A 15795-nucleotide genomic window follows, 5' to 3' on the forward strand; every position below is an offset into this window, starting at 1 on the left:
CCCAGCCGAGCGAGAGGCGTGCACTGTTCGCCGTCCACCACAGCCGGAGATCAGAGCAGAGCAGAGGAAGAGCAGCCAATTGCAGCAGCAACAGCAACACCCTTCGCCCCCCAAGAAAAGGACGCCAGCAGTTGCTTAGCTCCGCATCCTCCCTCCCACCACCCCCCTCGCCGCCGCCGGATCCCCGTCCCCTTACCATTACCATCGATCGCACCCACCCCCAAATCCAACTTACCCCCCTCTCGCCTCGTCCTCCCGCTTTCCGCCCGCCCATACGTTACATACCCGGAGTCGTGTACTGCTGCTGACTTTGTTTCTTCCCTTCTACTTCTCCTTCTCCTCTCCTTCTTCTCCCCTTCGAAACAGATTCACTCCTAGAAAAACTCCCCCCTGACTGGAAAGTCAATACATCTCCGAGTCCTCTTCTACCTATTGCTACTCGACCACGACCTCCGTCCGCCTCCCCCGCACACTTCTCCACGGCTGTCTTCGCACCCCGAACTTAGAAGCCTATCAATAAAAAATCAAGCAATAATGTCTTCTTGGAAGCTGCCGAAGTCTCTAAAACGTGGTGTTCCCTCTCCAGGCGGTTCCAAAGCTTCATCAGCTCTGAGCTCCCCCTCAGCTCCCATATCCCCGTGGGGAATGCAGAAGGACAAGCAGCTCAAGAAGAAACAGAAGAAGAAGGAGAAGAAGGAGGAACAGGAAAAGAAGAGGGAGATCAAGAATAAGCGGAATGGTTTGCTGACAGAGACATTGCTTGCAGAGCTCAAGGAAACTCACCTGGGCACATCATCATCCTCGGACAAATCGCGCTCGGCCTCGACATCCACCATCACACAAAACTCATTGGATAAGGCAGCACTGTCATCGACTTCAACCCTTGTGCAGGGAGAGGGAACAGCTACTTCCAGTAATCCGGAGGATGCATCATTGACTTCCACTGTCAAGCCCGGTCTTCTAATTGTCACACTCCATGAGGCGAAGGGCCTGACACTGCCGCCGGCACAGGCGGGCTCGTCGCAGCGACCCCCTTCGTCTGGCGGCACGGGAGGCAACACATCTAGGCCGGGAACGTCAAACAATAACATGGGACACTCGCGACACCTCTCCAAGCTGTTCAGAACGTACTGTGTCATGGAGTTCGACAAGACGCAGGTAGTTGTCAATGCCAACTCTGGTGTGCCCGATGCTCCCATGTTTGCTGGCGGCACCACTCAGTTCAAGTTCGATGTCAGCAGGGAGGCAGAGTTGAGCGTCGGTATTTACATGCGGAATCCCGGCCCCAGAGGCGTTGGTGACGAGGACGTGTTTTTGGGCAGCTGCAGGATACTGCCTAGCTTCGAGGAGCCTGTCCAGGGCGCAAAGAAGCAGCAGCCGGCCAGAGGTCTTAGTGGGACCGAGTGGGTGCCGTTTTCCAACTCGTCAGGAAGCGTCAAGATCGGTGTCGAGTACAGGCGTAATCAGGACATGCCGCTTAGCATGAGCGATTTCGACTTGATGACGGTTGTAGGTAAGGGCAGTTTTGGAAAGGTTATGCAGGTCAAGTACGTTGCGATGTCTCGACGAGCAGCAGAGTCCGTGCATTGACGGCCATCTAGGAAACGCGATACCCAACGCATCTACGCCCTCAAGACCATCCGCAAGCAGCACATCATCTCTCGCTCAGAGGTCAACCATACCCTCGCGGAACGTACCGTGCTCGCGCAGATTAACAACCCCTTCATCGTGCCGCTCAAGTTCTCGTTCCAGTCGCCCGAGAAGCTGTACCTTGTCCTGGCGTTCGTTAACGGAGGAGAGCTTTTCCACCATCTCCAGAGAGAAGGAAAGTTCGACATCAACCGAGCGAGATTCTACACGGCCGAGCTTCTCTGTGCCCTCGAGTGTCTGCACGGCTTCAATGTCATCTATCGGGATCTGAAGCCGGAGAACATTCTGCTGGATTACACTGGACACATTGCGCTCTGCGACTTTGGTCTGTGCAAGCTGAACATGAAGGAGGACGATCGGACCAATAGTATGTTCTTCCCCTTATCATTCGTTCGTCGGTGCATGGCTGATTGCGAGCTCAGCCTTTTGCGGTACGCCGGAGTATCTGGCACCCGAGCTACTCCTCGGACAGGGATACACCAAGACTGTCGATTGGTGGACGCTCGGAGTGCTTCTGTACGAGATGCTTACGGGCCTGCCACCATTCTACGATGAGAACACGAACGAGATGTACAAGAAGATCCTACAGGATCCGCTCCAGTTCCCACCAGACATAGACCCACACGCACGGTCATTGCTGATCCGACTGCTGGATCGCGACCCCGCCAAGCGATTGGGCGCCAACGGTGCTGCGGAAATCAAATCGCACAGGTTCTTTGAAAGTATCGATTGGAGGAGGCTACTCCAGAAGAAGATCCAGCCCACGTTCCGTCCCAATGTGGTAAGTAACCTCGTCGTCACGTGTGTCTCGATCGACGCTAACCTCCATCAAGCTCGACGCTATGGACACCAAGAACTTCGATCCAGAGTTCACGCAGGAGATGCCCGCAGACTCCGTCGTCGACGGCGAATTCCTGAGTCAATCGGTTCAGCAGCAGTTCACCGGGTGGAGTTATAACCGTCCGGGCCAGTTGACGTCGGATGCACCGGGCAGTATCCGAGATCCAGGACATCTCTGAGCGTGTAGCGTGTGTAGGAGGAGGAGGGTTCCCATGTTAAGGCGTATTTTGTTTTTGAGGAACTTGTGGAGGAACCCGGAGGGGGATGGAGAGGGGGATTGCCCGCTGTTTGTTTCTTGTCTGTCTGTGTGCCTGCCTTCTTTGACGTGCTGTGCTGTGCTGTGCTGCCCTTGCGCTTTTTCCCATTTTTTTTGTATCTTGATTTCCATTCGATCTCGTATCTTTTTCGGCGGTGTTTTTTTTCTCGATGTCATCTTTGCCTTGCCTTGCCTTTGCCCTGACTTAATTTGCCCTCCCCCACATTCAACATTGAGAAGACAGACAGCTTGTAGTTCGCTGGGGTATGTGGATTTTTGTGTATCCTGTGAGAATGGAGGAAGAGGAGATACGGTACTACACTGCACAGATGGGAGCGGAGTGAATTACATATAGACTTACTTTTTCTGAGCCTCACTCTTTGGATGCTGTATGTAGAGTACATACGAAGAAGCGGTGATACCTGTGCTCCAGCATAGGATATGTAGTCCTGGATAACCCGCTGGCCATAGCTGTGCAGTGTGGATAGGGTGGATAGTTTGCCTTGGCATGTTTACACTTCCAAGTTCCCTTCCCCTTCCCTTCCCTTCCAAGTTCCCCGTCCCGTGCACCGCCACCGCGTGCATCGCTAGCGTGTCCCGTCCTGTCGCGTCGCCTTCTTCTTCTTCTCGTGGCATCACATCAACGAAAACAACACAACACAACACGTAATTTTGGAACCCCACCACCACGCCCGCCCATTTCTCATTCAACAGCAAAACTACAGAAACAATGCCGCCCCGTCGCCGACCCACCACCGGAGCCGCCGCTGCAGCGACAAAACCTACGGCCAAGGCCAAGGCCGCGCCAAAAGCCAGGGCGAATTCGAAGGCGAAAGCGCAGCCGAAAGCGATAAAGACAGCGGCAAAGAGGACGAGCACTATCAGCGCCATGATCGGCGACGATACCGAGGAGGAGGGGGGTATTACCGATGAGGAGGAGGGGGCGAGCGGGGATGAGCACGACGAGCACGACGAGGAGGATGGGGAGGAGGATCATGGGGAGGGGGAAGAGGAAATGGAGGAGGGGGAGGAGGACGAGCTTACGGCTGCGCAAGGTACCATTCCATTCTTTCTTTTGTTTTTTTCTGCACGGTCGGGAGGTGGGAAGGTGTGGACTGATGATGGAGACAGCGCCGGCGGTGAAAACGAACGGCAAGGCATCCGCGAACGGGAAGAAGCGGGGTGCACCTGCTGCGGCCGCGCCGCCGGCAAAGAAGGGGCGGAAAGCTGCTGCGCTGCCGGTGGACGTTGTTGAGGTGGTGGCTGCGAAGGCGAAGGGGAGGGGGAGGAAGGCTGCACCCGCGGCTGCGGCTGTTGAAGCTGAGGAGGAAGAAGAGGAGGTGAAGGAGGTGGCAGTGGCGAAGTCGAAGCGCGGTAAGAAGGAGGTGGTCGAGGTGGAGATCGCAGAGACGCAGGATGTCTACATGCACGATGTTTGTGTTGAGTCTGTGCCCGCTGCGCGGAAGATGGGTGCCCTGGTGGATAGGCGTAAGGAGCTGTTGCGGCTGGAGGAGATGCGGAAGATCGAGGCTGAGGAGCGGCTGGAGGAGTTCGTGAGGAACAGCGAGGCTATTCAAACTGGTATGTCATCCGGAAAGAAATGGAAGGCTGTGGGGTGGGGCTGGGCTGGGCTAATGCGCTGCGTGTAGATGCGGGCAAGGTCATTGCGGCGCTGCAAGCCGATCTGGCGGCGCAAACGGCGCTGGCGGCGGAGTCGCGCTCGTTAACGAAGAAGCTCGCGGCGAAGGATGCCGAGAACGCGAAGCTTTCGGTCAAGATCGCGGAGCTGAGCAAGACCGTGGCTACAGCGCAGAAGGATAATCAGGTGTTGCAGGCGAAGCTGACGGCTGCCGAGTCGAGCAGGACTCAGGTGCCCGGGAGTGCTATGAAGCCCGGTCGCGGAGGCGTGGTGGCAATGGCGATGGCGGGCATCGCGGGTGATCATGCCTGGAAGTCCCAAGTCAAGGAGGAACTGTATCAGGACCTCACGAACTTGGTGATTATGACTATCAAGAAGGACGCCGAGACGCATGTGTTCGAGTGCCTGCAGACCGGGACGAATGGAAGTAAGTCATCTCCACTCCGAGCTCAATTGAAGATTACAGGAAGTTGATATGATACGCAGCACTCCACTTCCGCCTCAATGTCCGCGCTCCAAATACCGCTCGTAAATCCAAGCCCCCCGGCACCGGTGAAGATTCGGATGATAAAGACGACGAAGATTACGTCTTCATGCCCATTCTCAACGAGCAGCGGGACGAATTCGTGATCTCTTTGTTACCAGACTACCTCCGCCAGGAGATCAGCTTTTCGAGGGATCACGCGGCAAGGTTCTTTCAAAAGATCCATACCATCCTCATGAAGCCCCCGATTATTGAGGACGACGATGAGACTGAAGAGGATGATGAGGGAAGTGGGGAGGAGGGAGACGACACCATGGCTACCGCTATCGAAGATACTACTATCCCTGATGGCGAGTAGAATGGATGCGTTTTCGTTGCGCGGTTTTGGAAGCCTTTTTGCCCCATCTTTCCTTCCGCAACTCCTATGGTTGCGTTTTTGTAAGATATACTTCTTTCCCGTTTTGGCTTCGTTTTGGCTCCGTTCGACAGATATCCTGATTGAATTTTGTATTTCAATTTTGTTTCCTGCTTTTCGTATGTACTGGTAGTATGATAGGTGGGATTGAAGTGAGTCTCGTTGAGTCACGATGACCTACTCGCTCCCACATGACCGCTTTCACATGGCTATTGTAGCCGTGATACCCAGCAGCGCTAGATAGGCTAAAGCCTGCATCTCGCCCCTAGAGTAGATAAAGTAGAGCATATTCCACCCCAAGCCAACTCAATCTGGATTCCACTCTAGAGCTCGGTCGGGAAGCGGAAGCGGAGTCACATCCGATATCTAGAGTAGACACCTAGAGCTCCTATCCAACCCTACCTCCCATACCTCCCATAGCTCCCCTTCCTCCTTACCTCCCTCCCATCCCATCCCGTTCCCACTCCATTCCACTCCATACTCCCTCCTCTCCGCCCCAGATCCCCGCAACAACAACAACACCTCCACCGCCACCTCCACCTCCACCTCCACCCCAACCAAGCAAAGGAAAATGGCGATCCTCACCCCCACCCACGCAAGCACCATCCACCCGCCGATCACCGCCGCGGAGCTGTCCCTTCTCCGGCCGAACTTCGCTCTACCTCCAACTCCCGCCGCGCCCTCCGCCGCCATACCCAGCGCCGCCATCCCCCCCGTCCGCGCGCCGAAGCCCTCCACCACCGCGCGCGACCCCCGCGGCCCCCCCGGCACGCGGCGCCGTCAGCGCTGGGAAAACGCGCGGCTGGTCGGCAACCCGGCGTTCGTAGCGCCGAGCGCGGGGGACTGGGCGCCGGGGGCGACGCACGCGCACAAGCGGGTGCACTACGAGTTTGCGTGCCTGTGGGCGGGGATCGAGGCTGGTCGCAGTGCCGAGGAGAATGAGAGGGAGAAAGAAAGGAAGATGGTTGAGGCGGCTGCTGTGCCACGTGAAATTAGAAGGAGGTTGAAGAAGGCGCCGTGTGCGCGTGTCCTGCTGGAGAGCCTGGAGAGGGAGGTTATTGAGTTTCTCAGGGCTGAGGACGCGGCGGTCGAGGAGGAGGAGGGGTTTGTCCTCGTTAATGAGGACGAGGACTCGGAGGAGGACGAGATCGTCTTCGTGGGCCGGGGGCGTCGTGGCGTGCAGCACGCCGCTCCCGGCGCTGACGCGCAGAGGGAGAAGGTTAAGGTCGTCGAGAAGGTCTTGCTTGCGAGTGCGGAGGAGGACAGGGGTGCCGGATTTGGGTATGTTTTCCGTTCCGTTCCTGGGGTGCGAGTACAGAGACTGATGTGTTTCGTAGGAGGTGGTTGTTGCATTCCATCGCGCAGTATTATGGACTCCAGAGCTGGAGCGTTACTGAGGGGTGTCCGCGGATGAGATATGCGTATGTGGCCAAGACGGTGCGTGGTGATGGCAGCGGGATGGGAGTCAAGAGGCCACTGTACTTGATGGTGTAAGTGCCGGGAGTCAAGTGAGTGTAGATGGTGATTGTGTAGATGTGGGGGTGGGTAGATGGTGTTTCTTTAGAGTGGTTACCTTTTTTTGGTTTGGTCCAGTGATGTCTCCCTTCGAGTGTGAATGAGGAGTGACCTGAGTGGATAGATGCTTTGATGCGATTAGCTATTTTATTTGAATGGACCTCTCTTCTCTTCTAGTCGGTGTAGTGAGAGTGAATGACGGATGACTGGGAACTTCTTTTTGTCTGCGATGTTGAGACATGACAAGGCATGCATGGATGGGCGATCATGTTCCCTTCCCCCATCACTCATTCACTCTCGGGAATGCTAACGCCAGATGACGCCATTCATCTGAAGTCTGGCTAAATAACCCGTCCGTATCTCCAATCATCCCCCACCACCACCCTATATCTACATACACCGACCACCACCACCCACCACACCCTCACCCACACCCGATCAACTCAACCAAAACACCTCATTCTCCAGGTCCTCCATGCACATCCTCCTAACCGCACACGCATCCAGCACATCGACCGCCATCTCCCCCATCGGCAATCGTTCCAGATAGTGCACCTCGGTCATGCCCAATCGCTTCATATAATCCAGCGTCCGCTCATAATTCAATCCGACCTGTTCGTTGCAATGCGCGTCGTCGCTGAGCGTGAAGCGGCCGTCGAAGGACATGAAAGCCTTCTCTCATCAGTGACAAGGGGGAGGGGGAAGGGGGAGGGGACGTACGGAGCAGATATCAGGGCCGGGATACGGCGTCTCCCAGCCCTTCCTTAAGCTGGCGGAATTGATCTCCAGGAGGCCGTTGTAGGATTTCACAAAGTCGAGGTTCCTGAGCACCTTTTTCCATACGGCGTCGCCATAGCTGCGTATTTCCCTTGTCGGATCCCTCGCCATGAGCCGGATGAGATCGAAGTGGCCGACGACGGCGGGGCGCAGCTGCGTCAGCATTTCGTACTGGTGATCAAAGTACTGCTCGAACAGGACCTCCTCCTTGTCGCCGGCGCCGCACGAGGCGAGCGCGCGCTCGTACGTCGCCCGGTCGAAGTCGATCGGGATCGTGTTGACGTGGTGCACCGACCCCACGAAGAAGTCGAACTTGTAGATCGGTTGCAGGTCCCGCACGATGTCGATCGATGACGGCCGTATGTACTCGGCTTCGAAGCCGACGAGAAGCTGGATGTGCGCCTGGTACTGCCCGCGCAGGAGGATGGCCGCATCGTAGTACGCGGCGAAAGTGTGGAATAGGTCGAAGTTGGTTGCTTGCGCTGAGACCTGCGAGAGGTGTTAGTGCGTGCGGATATGTCGTGGAGTGCGGGAGACGGGTGATGTACCTCCTCCGGGTAGAGATCTTCTACTTGGTCCCGCGGCATGTGCTCGGTCAGGGCGAACACGCGCATCCCGCGGGAGATGGCGGTTCTCACCATGCTCTCGAGGGTGTCCTTGGCATGGTGACAGAACTGTCCCGAGTGACTGTGGTGGGAGAATGGCATAGATGGTATTCTGGGCTGGCTGTCTGGGCTGGCTGTCTGGGGGCTGGCTCAATGCTCACACACACGACGGTCCGATTTGTAGGTGGATTCGCAGGAGAGGAAAGGACTGACAAGAGAGGCCCGTCCACAGAAAGTTATACTCAGCCCAGCGGCAACGTCCGCTCTTTGATCAGGTAAATAAGCTCCTGTGAGTAGGCGGACAGACAGACAGACAGGGCAAAGGTAACTAGGGATACCACCCCCCCTAGCTAAGCCAAAAAAAAAAGAAGTGCGGGCCAGCTGCAAGTGCTGCAAGTGCTGCATGCAAGAGAGAGTATGAGCTGCAAATGCAATTCCCGAGACCCCAAAACCCAAAGAAACGGGCCAGACACTACCTGGGAACGGGTATGTATGTAGAACAGAGTATGATGTATCGTATCGATGAGTGTGTGTCTGTGGATGTGTGTGTGTGTTGGGTGTGGTTGGTGGTTGGTAGTCGGTAGATGCAGATTGTTTAACTAAGAAGTACTTAGGTTAGTTAGATTAGGTACACTAGAGCGACCTGAAAAAGTAAAAGAAGAAAAAGAAAAGAAAAGAAAAAAACTGCCACCAAGCTTCAACAGCTCCAGCTCTCAGCTCCCCCAGCTTCCCCAGCTGCACTGCACTTTGCTGTCCCCGTTCCATTCCTGTGTGCACTTCCGCGAGCGGTTTCTTGAATCGTCCCAACAACAACAACGATTTCAACAACGGGGTGAAGTCCGAGCGTCAACTTGCCGAGTGATCCAAAATAATAGTGGCCGGCCGGCACGGGGGACACGGGGGACGAGATCCTGTTTGGGCTTTCCGATAGATGGTTATCGACTGCTGGCTGGCTGGATGGCTGGCCGGAGGCGGTGGAAACGTCAAACGGTGGGGGGGAAGGAATTATGAGATGTGAGGAGTGATGAAGGAGAGCACTCTAGTGACATACCTATAGGTAGCAATCTGAACTCTGAACTGGGGCAAGACCGAGAGTACTAGTAGTTAACTAACGATGGAGGAGGATCGGTTTCTGTGATGCTGGACAGCAGACGTGGAGTATGATATGTACTACTTAGTAGTAGTTGGTGGTTAACCCTGCACAGACGGGTCAGTTATGTACGTGTATAAGATCAGATGAGAGTTGTGCAAGTAGACAAGTATCCAGGTAAGTACCATACCCAACTCACATGTAGGCAGTCCCACGCGTTCCCGGGCTGGCATGTATGTAGACGTACCCACTGCCCAGCCCTCATCTCTTTTCCGAGCTGGTGATGTGATGTGATGGCCACTCCACTCCGATCGTTTAGCAACTGCGGTGGTGGTGGTGGTGGTGGTGGTGGCCATGTGGGCTATGTAGAGTACCACCATATCACAGTAACTTAGTTAGCGTTGGTTCCATCGACCAATGGGAATGCACACTTGCCATCGCACAGAATACCGGTATGTAACCATCCAACAGAGGCCAGCTGCCAGCTGCCAGTTCTTCAGGAGTTGCGATACATAGTTATCCGTTCAAACCATCAGCACCACCATCATGCCCCCCCGTATTGTGCCGTATCCGTCTTTACCCCGTGCACAAAAACTGTCAGCAGTCAGTGAGACCGACACGCGGGAGTAGTTAACCCATCCCCCATCCGTTGGCATGATCATTTGCTACCGTACCGTATGTATAACGTGGATCTCCAACTTACCCTTCCTCCTCCCCCACCCCCACCTCCTCCCCATCCTACAACGCCCTACCGTACCATCTCCCCGCCCGAGTTGGTTAAACTTTTCTCCTTCTCCGTTCTCCAACGCGATTCGTCAGTCGCAATCCCCGGACCGGATATCAGATCCTCTCGAACATGAAGAAAAAAGGGGAAAAGCCCGAGGCTAACTACCCACATACTGCAATCCTGTGGATTCGTTGTCCTGGCTTCAATCTCCTACTTGAGATGCGGGGATTGGGGACGCCGTTTAAGGCTCGAAAACGCGCACAAGGAATTTATGTATGTATGTAGGTACGTCGATCATGCTGCAGCAAGGGGAACGGAAGGGAAGGGAAGAGAAGGGAAGGAGCCCGGGGAGGAAGCGGTTAACGACGTTTATGCTGGAGAGTGGAGACTGGAGACTGTAGAAGGAACTCTTACCGCTACTTGTCAGCTGTTAGTTAACGCCAACTTACCGGAACTGGCCGCTGTTAAGCTGTTAAGTTGTGGCTGATCGCCTTGCTGGCAAGTGGCTCAAGCCTCAAGCACTGCAGTGATGCACTGCCGACTTGTCCCCGCCCCCCTCGCCGCTTCCCCTCCCGTTGACGGTGCAGAGCCACGGTATGTACCCCCCGCAAAGCAGCCAATCCTCGTGTCCTGTACGTGACCCCCTCCCCCCCACCAAACGAAACCACCAATGATGTCCCACAGTCCCACAGCGCCTAATCCACCCACCCGTCTCTCTCGCGCCACGCCAGGAACACCCGACACCCGTGTAGTTGAACCAAACCAATGCAGGGCAAGACGCCCTATCAGATTTGTTTGTGTTGCTGTGCTGTGCATGCGTGGGGGCCACAGGCTGTTGGTTATGTACCATGGGTAGAGTACCGGTATGTAAAGTACGTATAATTGCTCGTAAGGCCCGGCAGTTCGGTGCATACTTAGGTAAGGTATGTATATCAAACTTCTGAGGCTGCATGTGTTTTCCTTTTATGATTATCGTATCATAACTACTCTCCGATTGTGCGATATCGATCCCATCGTAACGCGCAGTCAAAATGTTATGGGGTAGTTGCTAGGTAGTAGGTAGCCAGCCTCCAGGTAGGCTAACACGATGTTCCACGCAGCAAAAGCGGAAGCAGAAGCACACAAACGAAATCAATCCGAGTTGAAAGTGAAAGGTAGTGCATTCCCGGCCGGTGGAGAATCCGGCGGACCTCATCCTCATACATGCATGTTCCAGGAAACACATTGGAAGTCGGTATTATACATACTAGTTAGTAGGTCCATAGGTATCAAAACAACCGTACGATGCTGGTGGGGCACGTGGCGTCCAGACTCCAGACCGAGCTCCAGGTTTGTCTGTAGTTTTTGCAGCCACCACTTTTTTCCTGGTGGACCGTGGAGATATCAGGTCCGTCTGCACTGTATCTAGCCAGATTTCCAGGTTGCCGGCATCGGTGTCCGCAATATATGTACCCTAGATAGGGAGGTATGTACTGGACGAACCCCGATACCACCGAACTTTCGTGTCATTGGAGGATAATCTTTACTTGTCCCCCACTCCATTCTGGAACGTCATCCGAGTACCGAATTAGCTGCACCGGCTAGCTCGTGAGTCGTGATCCTGTAGGCTGTAGGTATTCTGGCTTCCTATGGTGGCATTCGTATTGGGCCCGAGTGACAAAAGCTCCAAAGATACTCGCAGTAGTTAGTGGGCAAATCAGATTGGCTAGAGGAGGAAGCCATCATGCCTGATGCCTGATGCCATATACAGTACATACCTACAACACCGTTGTTGCGTGCGTGCAGCAGAGTTGAATTGTACTGTACTATAGGGTGCTGATCTTCCTCATCATCATGTGTCAGCAATGATCTCAAGTTTCAACTCGAAACCATGCCCGTCGGAGTCTCATGGATGTATGTAGGAATACATGCCTACATACATACCGGGTTTTCGGAGCACGGTGCACTGTGCAGCGAATCGGATGGGCGGTTGTCGGATAAGCTTCAGCCAAATGGCCGCCGTGCCGTAGCCATTGGCACCGTACTGTTATATTGTTATATTCGGCTCCAGCTTTTATCCCCCTGCAGATCATAAATAAGTTTAGATATCGGTCTGTGGTAACTGGTTGCATCCGGACTCCTTCCTACGGGCCTACGGGCCTACGCCGGCATCGTTCCGACTTAGGAGAGAGAAAAGAAATCTTCAGTTTCGTTTGCGATCGATTGGACTTGCGCTTGGAGTCAGTACGGTAGGTAGGTAAGTAGGTAGGCATGCACGGTCGATAAAGGCCTTGGATGTCCCTTCCTGTCCTCACGAGAGACTGCGAAGCCAGGCTTCACGTTCAGAATATCCTATGGATGGATAAAACTTCGCACGAGAATGGGGTTTCCCAATTCGCTGGAAGGGGTGCCTAGGCTGTGATTTGCAGTACTCAAGCTGCATGAACAAACGGCCAGGACGGCAGCGACGTTCTGCTTTGGTTCCGAACGGGTGGGGGAAAAGAAAAGTCTCGGTCATAGTACATACCGACAATTTGCCGTGTTCCAATTGCTACAAATGTATCCAAGACGGCGAGTGCCCCGCGTTCCCCCACACAATACAGTCGGCTGCTCGGTGGTTTGATGCGTCCGTGTGCAAGTGTCTGACCCCGATCATACACTAGAGCAGGTATGATAAACATGGTTTCTCGCCCTGAAAAGCGATTCGCGTAAGTACAGGGTTCAGCGAGTGGAGCAGCCAATCAGCGCTGCGGCCCACAGGAAACCATCCCACGAAGATGACGATATATGTATGTAGGAGGTATGTATATGTATGATGCTGATGTGCGAGACATCATGCACCACATGTCCACTGCATGAGAAGTCACTCCGATTGGGTCGCCTGTGCGAGGTCCAACTATCGATAAGACAGTGATCGGAGCTAGTGAGATGTTTTTCGTCCACTTTTCTTCTGTCGGAAATCGTCAGCGAGGTCATTGGCTGCTTCGTGCCTGTCAAATGAAAGTTGATATCAGGCAGAAAAATGTGATATGGGATCGACATTCCGTAAGTTATGTTTGGCTTTCAAGGCTCGCACTCCCCTCTTCCCCTCTTCCCCCTCTCCCCCTTCATATTTGACACTCAGGTATGACAAGCTCAACTCACAATCGACAGCTCCGATCCCGTTTGATCATGATGGCAAGTGGGCATGCATTGCGCTGGCTGGTCAGCTTTTTGCTTTCTTATCAGTATGTAAGTATGGTAGCCTGTGCCCGTCAACCAACTATCTACCGAAGTGCGGCGTAGCAGTAGGCCGCAAACAATCCCCCTCCACGATGGCCGCTAGGGGGGTGGAACGATGATGATGATATATACTGCCGCCCAGTGGGTGTATGTGGACGGACCGACTGATGCCGAGCGGTCTGTGAAATTGCCGTGGGCTTGTCCAATGGGTTATGCTGTTGCGGCTAGACACGTATGTGACGATGGATAGGCAGCAGTGTGCTCGTGACTAGCGGAGCAAATGCGTCGTCCGTCTGCTCGTCAGTCCGTCAGTCCTCTATCGACGGCGACCGTCCGAGTGGAGTGGTAATAAGCGTGCGTGGAGTATTCCGGGTACTATATGATAGAAAAGTGAGAGCTACTAGTACTAGGTATCTAGAGTACCTAGGTAAGTAAGTAGGCACTGTAGCGCATATCGAATTCCAACGCGCAGTTGCGACAATTCACCATATGTATCATAGCATAAGCAAACATACAGGTATGTATGTGCTGTGAGGTCAGTGGTCACAGCCGCGTGGCCGCATTGCCGGCAGCAGCGCTTGGTCCACCTTGACCGAATCCCGACGAGTCAACGACCAAACGTCCACCGACGCCCCCGAATCCCCGATGGACACACCGTTATCCCTTTGCATATGGCCGGCAGCAGTCTCGCTGGAAATAATAACCGGAAACCCTCTGGTAGCGGCCTGAAGGCTGAGTGCCGACGTTCCCACCCACCCAGGCCGCTGTCCCGTCTAGTGCAATCAGAGGCGAGGATTTTGATGCCTGCGAGCTGCTGTGGGCGACTCGGCGGAGAGGGTGGTTGAGTGTGATATTGACGTAGCCCTGGAAGGGAGACGGTGAAAATCAAAGATGATGGAGAAGTTGAGGTTGTATTCAACTTCGAAGGGCCAGCTAATATGGCTCTCCTCCGCTGCCTACAACGTTTGGTGTCACTCGATCCGGCTAGTCCGGCTGACACCACCATTTGGATCCACCGATTCGACTAACCTCTCTTCCTCCTATCTTATCAGATCCTATATCCAGTGTTCTTCATAGTCCGGTATGGACTGCCAGGACCCAGCCCCGTCCGTGCCTTTTAGAGGACGGGATAAAAGTAGTCCGTCGCATCCGCCGATTTTCTGGACGGGGTTGGACTGCAGTCCGGTAGTGAAAGAAAATGCCCCTCTTTTCAGCACTTCACTACCAACTATGACAGTGACCTTTCCGCGGGACCGCCTTCGTGCATTCCGCTGGACATATGTACTTGCACCAGTCCTGGCAGTCGACTGCAGTCCGTCTCGTCCGACCTTACTGGTGGACCAGTCCGTCCAACATACACCTCCGGACGGACTGGATGTATGTAGTCCAGTCCCGTCCATGAGTTCGGGCGGACTAGACCGGACTATGTAGAGCTCTCATCCATCTATCCTACATGTGCTCCTCTCATGGTGGTGGCAGACGACAGGTATGTAGCGTGGTGAGTGTCTCCGTGTGACACGTGACATGGAGAACATTGGCTGAGCTGCACCCTAAGCCCTAAGACGGTGATCATGTTCCACCACGACCTACATACACAAGCAAAATAGGTAGTCGAGCAAAAGTGCAGATGGGGAGTGAATACTCAGGCAGAAACCATTCGGGGTAGAAACCATTCAGAGAGGAGCCCTCCACTTTCCGATACGCTGACGGAAAGCACAAGTTCGCAGTTCACCCCGCCCTTTTTGCTTGATCGTATGTATGTCTCGCATTCAATCTTAGATCTCCTCCATTTTCACTGGTTCGGCGTGGCAAGACTCGTGATCCCCCCTTCAGACAGAGCGCACTTCCGAGCACGGATCGTGATCTACCAGGTAACCGCACTTGAGCTCACCGACTCTTCCCGCGACGAAGCCGTTTCCGCGGTGGGGGGGAACATCGACTATCCCAACATAGTAGCCTCTCCCCTCCCTCTTCCCCGCGCGGGAACACCATCCAGACGAGCGAGAGCGCTAGCGGTTGGCTGGCCGCATGGACGAGCTCGCTGCTTAAGGCCACGGCTTGCCACGGCTGGCCACGCGGACGCATGGGAAATGCACACAGCCACGAATCGGATAGCTGCGTATGAGGTTCGAGTACGAGGTCGAGTATTACCTATGATTCTATCATGCTACTCGAGGTCTTTGGAGGATCGGAGGATCGAGCTTGGCCTTGACTTCAAAACACAGCCCCCCGCGTAGTTCCCCCCGTGCGCGGGGCTGTGGACTGTGGACTGGACTGTGGATTCCTTCCTTCGGTGACTCTGGAGTCTGGAATTGAGTTGGTGCTTGAACATACTCCACATGGGCTGATATTTCTGATGATATTCCGGCGGGACTCTGGACAACGGCAAAAAAGAATATATCTCGTCTCATTTGCCCGGACAACTACCATTATTCCCATCCCCGTCGCCGTCCGCCTACTATGAGGTAAGTTTTCTCGCTCGCTACATATCCTCCGCGAAAAAAAACTAGATAGGTACTGTAAAAAACTCTCCGCACAAAGCCTCTCAAAGAAAACCAAAAACCAAAAACACAATCATCATACAAATCATTATCAT

General features: G+C 54.3%; 4 protein-coding genes across 4 annotated transcripts; 3 read left to right on the forward strand and 1 right to left on the reverse strand.

Annotated features, from left to right (window-relative positions):
• Nucleotides 1-645: 645 nt before the first annotated feature.
• BZA05DRAFT_335353 (kinase-like domain-containing protein) lies at nucleotides 646-2669 on the forward strand (the record flags this gene model as incomplete). Its single annotated transcript, XM_051480762.1, has 4 exons — nucleotides 646-1547; nucleotides 1602-2017; nucleotides 2073-2431; nucleotides 2484-2669. 4 exons carry the CDS (start codon nucleotides 646-648, stop codon nucleotides 2667-2669), a joined length of 1863 nt encoding a protein of 620 aa, XP_051340659.1.
• A 1068-nt stretch (nucleotides 2670-3737) lies between these two features.
• Nucleotides 3738-5516, forward strand: BZA05DRAFT_393378 (chromosome segregation protein Csm1/Pcs1-domain-containing protein). The gene is made up of 4 exons (XM_051483208.1): nucleotides 3738-3801; nucleotides 3878-4327; nucleotides 4396-4812; nucleotides 4872-5516. The coding sequence occupies exons 1-4, from the start codon at nucleotides 3762-3764 to the stop codon at nucleotides 5225-5227; spliced, it is 1263 nt and encodes a 420-aa protein (XP_051340660.1). The 5' UTR covers nucleotides 3738-3761; the 3' UTR covers nucleotides 5228-5516.
• A 20-nt stretch (nucleotides 5517-5536) lies between these two features.
• BZA05DRAFT_393380 (uncharacterized protein) lies at nucleotides 5537-7004 on the forward strand. Its single transcript, XM_051483209.1, has 2 exons — nucleotides 5537-6565; nucleotides 6622-7004. Exons 1-2 carry the CDS (start codon nucleotides 5856-5858, stop codon nucleotides 6776-6778), a joined length of 867 nt encoding a protein of 288 aa, XP_051340661.1. The 5' UTR covers nucleotides 5537-5855; the 3' UTR covers nucleotides 6779-7004.
• A 233-nt stretch (nucleotides 7005-7237) lies between these two features.
• BZA05DRAFT_443682 (polymerase/histidinol phosphatase-like protein) lies at nucleotides 7238-8283 on the reverse strand (the record flags this gene model as incomplete). Its single annotated transcript, XM_051486860.1, has 3 exons — nucleotides 7238-7471; nucleotides 7520-8065; nucleotides 8125-8283. 3 exons carry the CDS (start codon nucleotides 8281-8283, stop codon nucleotides 7238-7240), a joined length of 939 nt encoding a protein of 312 aa, XP_051340662.1.
• Nucleotides 8284-15795: the final 7512 nt, after the last annotated feature.

This window comes from Tricharina praecox (genome assembly GCF_024521635.1).
Source record: "Tricharina praecox strain CBS 144465 chromosome Unknown BZA05scaffold_8, whole genome shotgun sequence".
In the NCBI taxonomy this organism is placed as follows: Eukaryota; Fungi; Ascomycota; class Pezizomycetes; order Pezizales; family Pyronemataceae; genus Tricharina; species Tricharina praecox.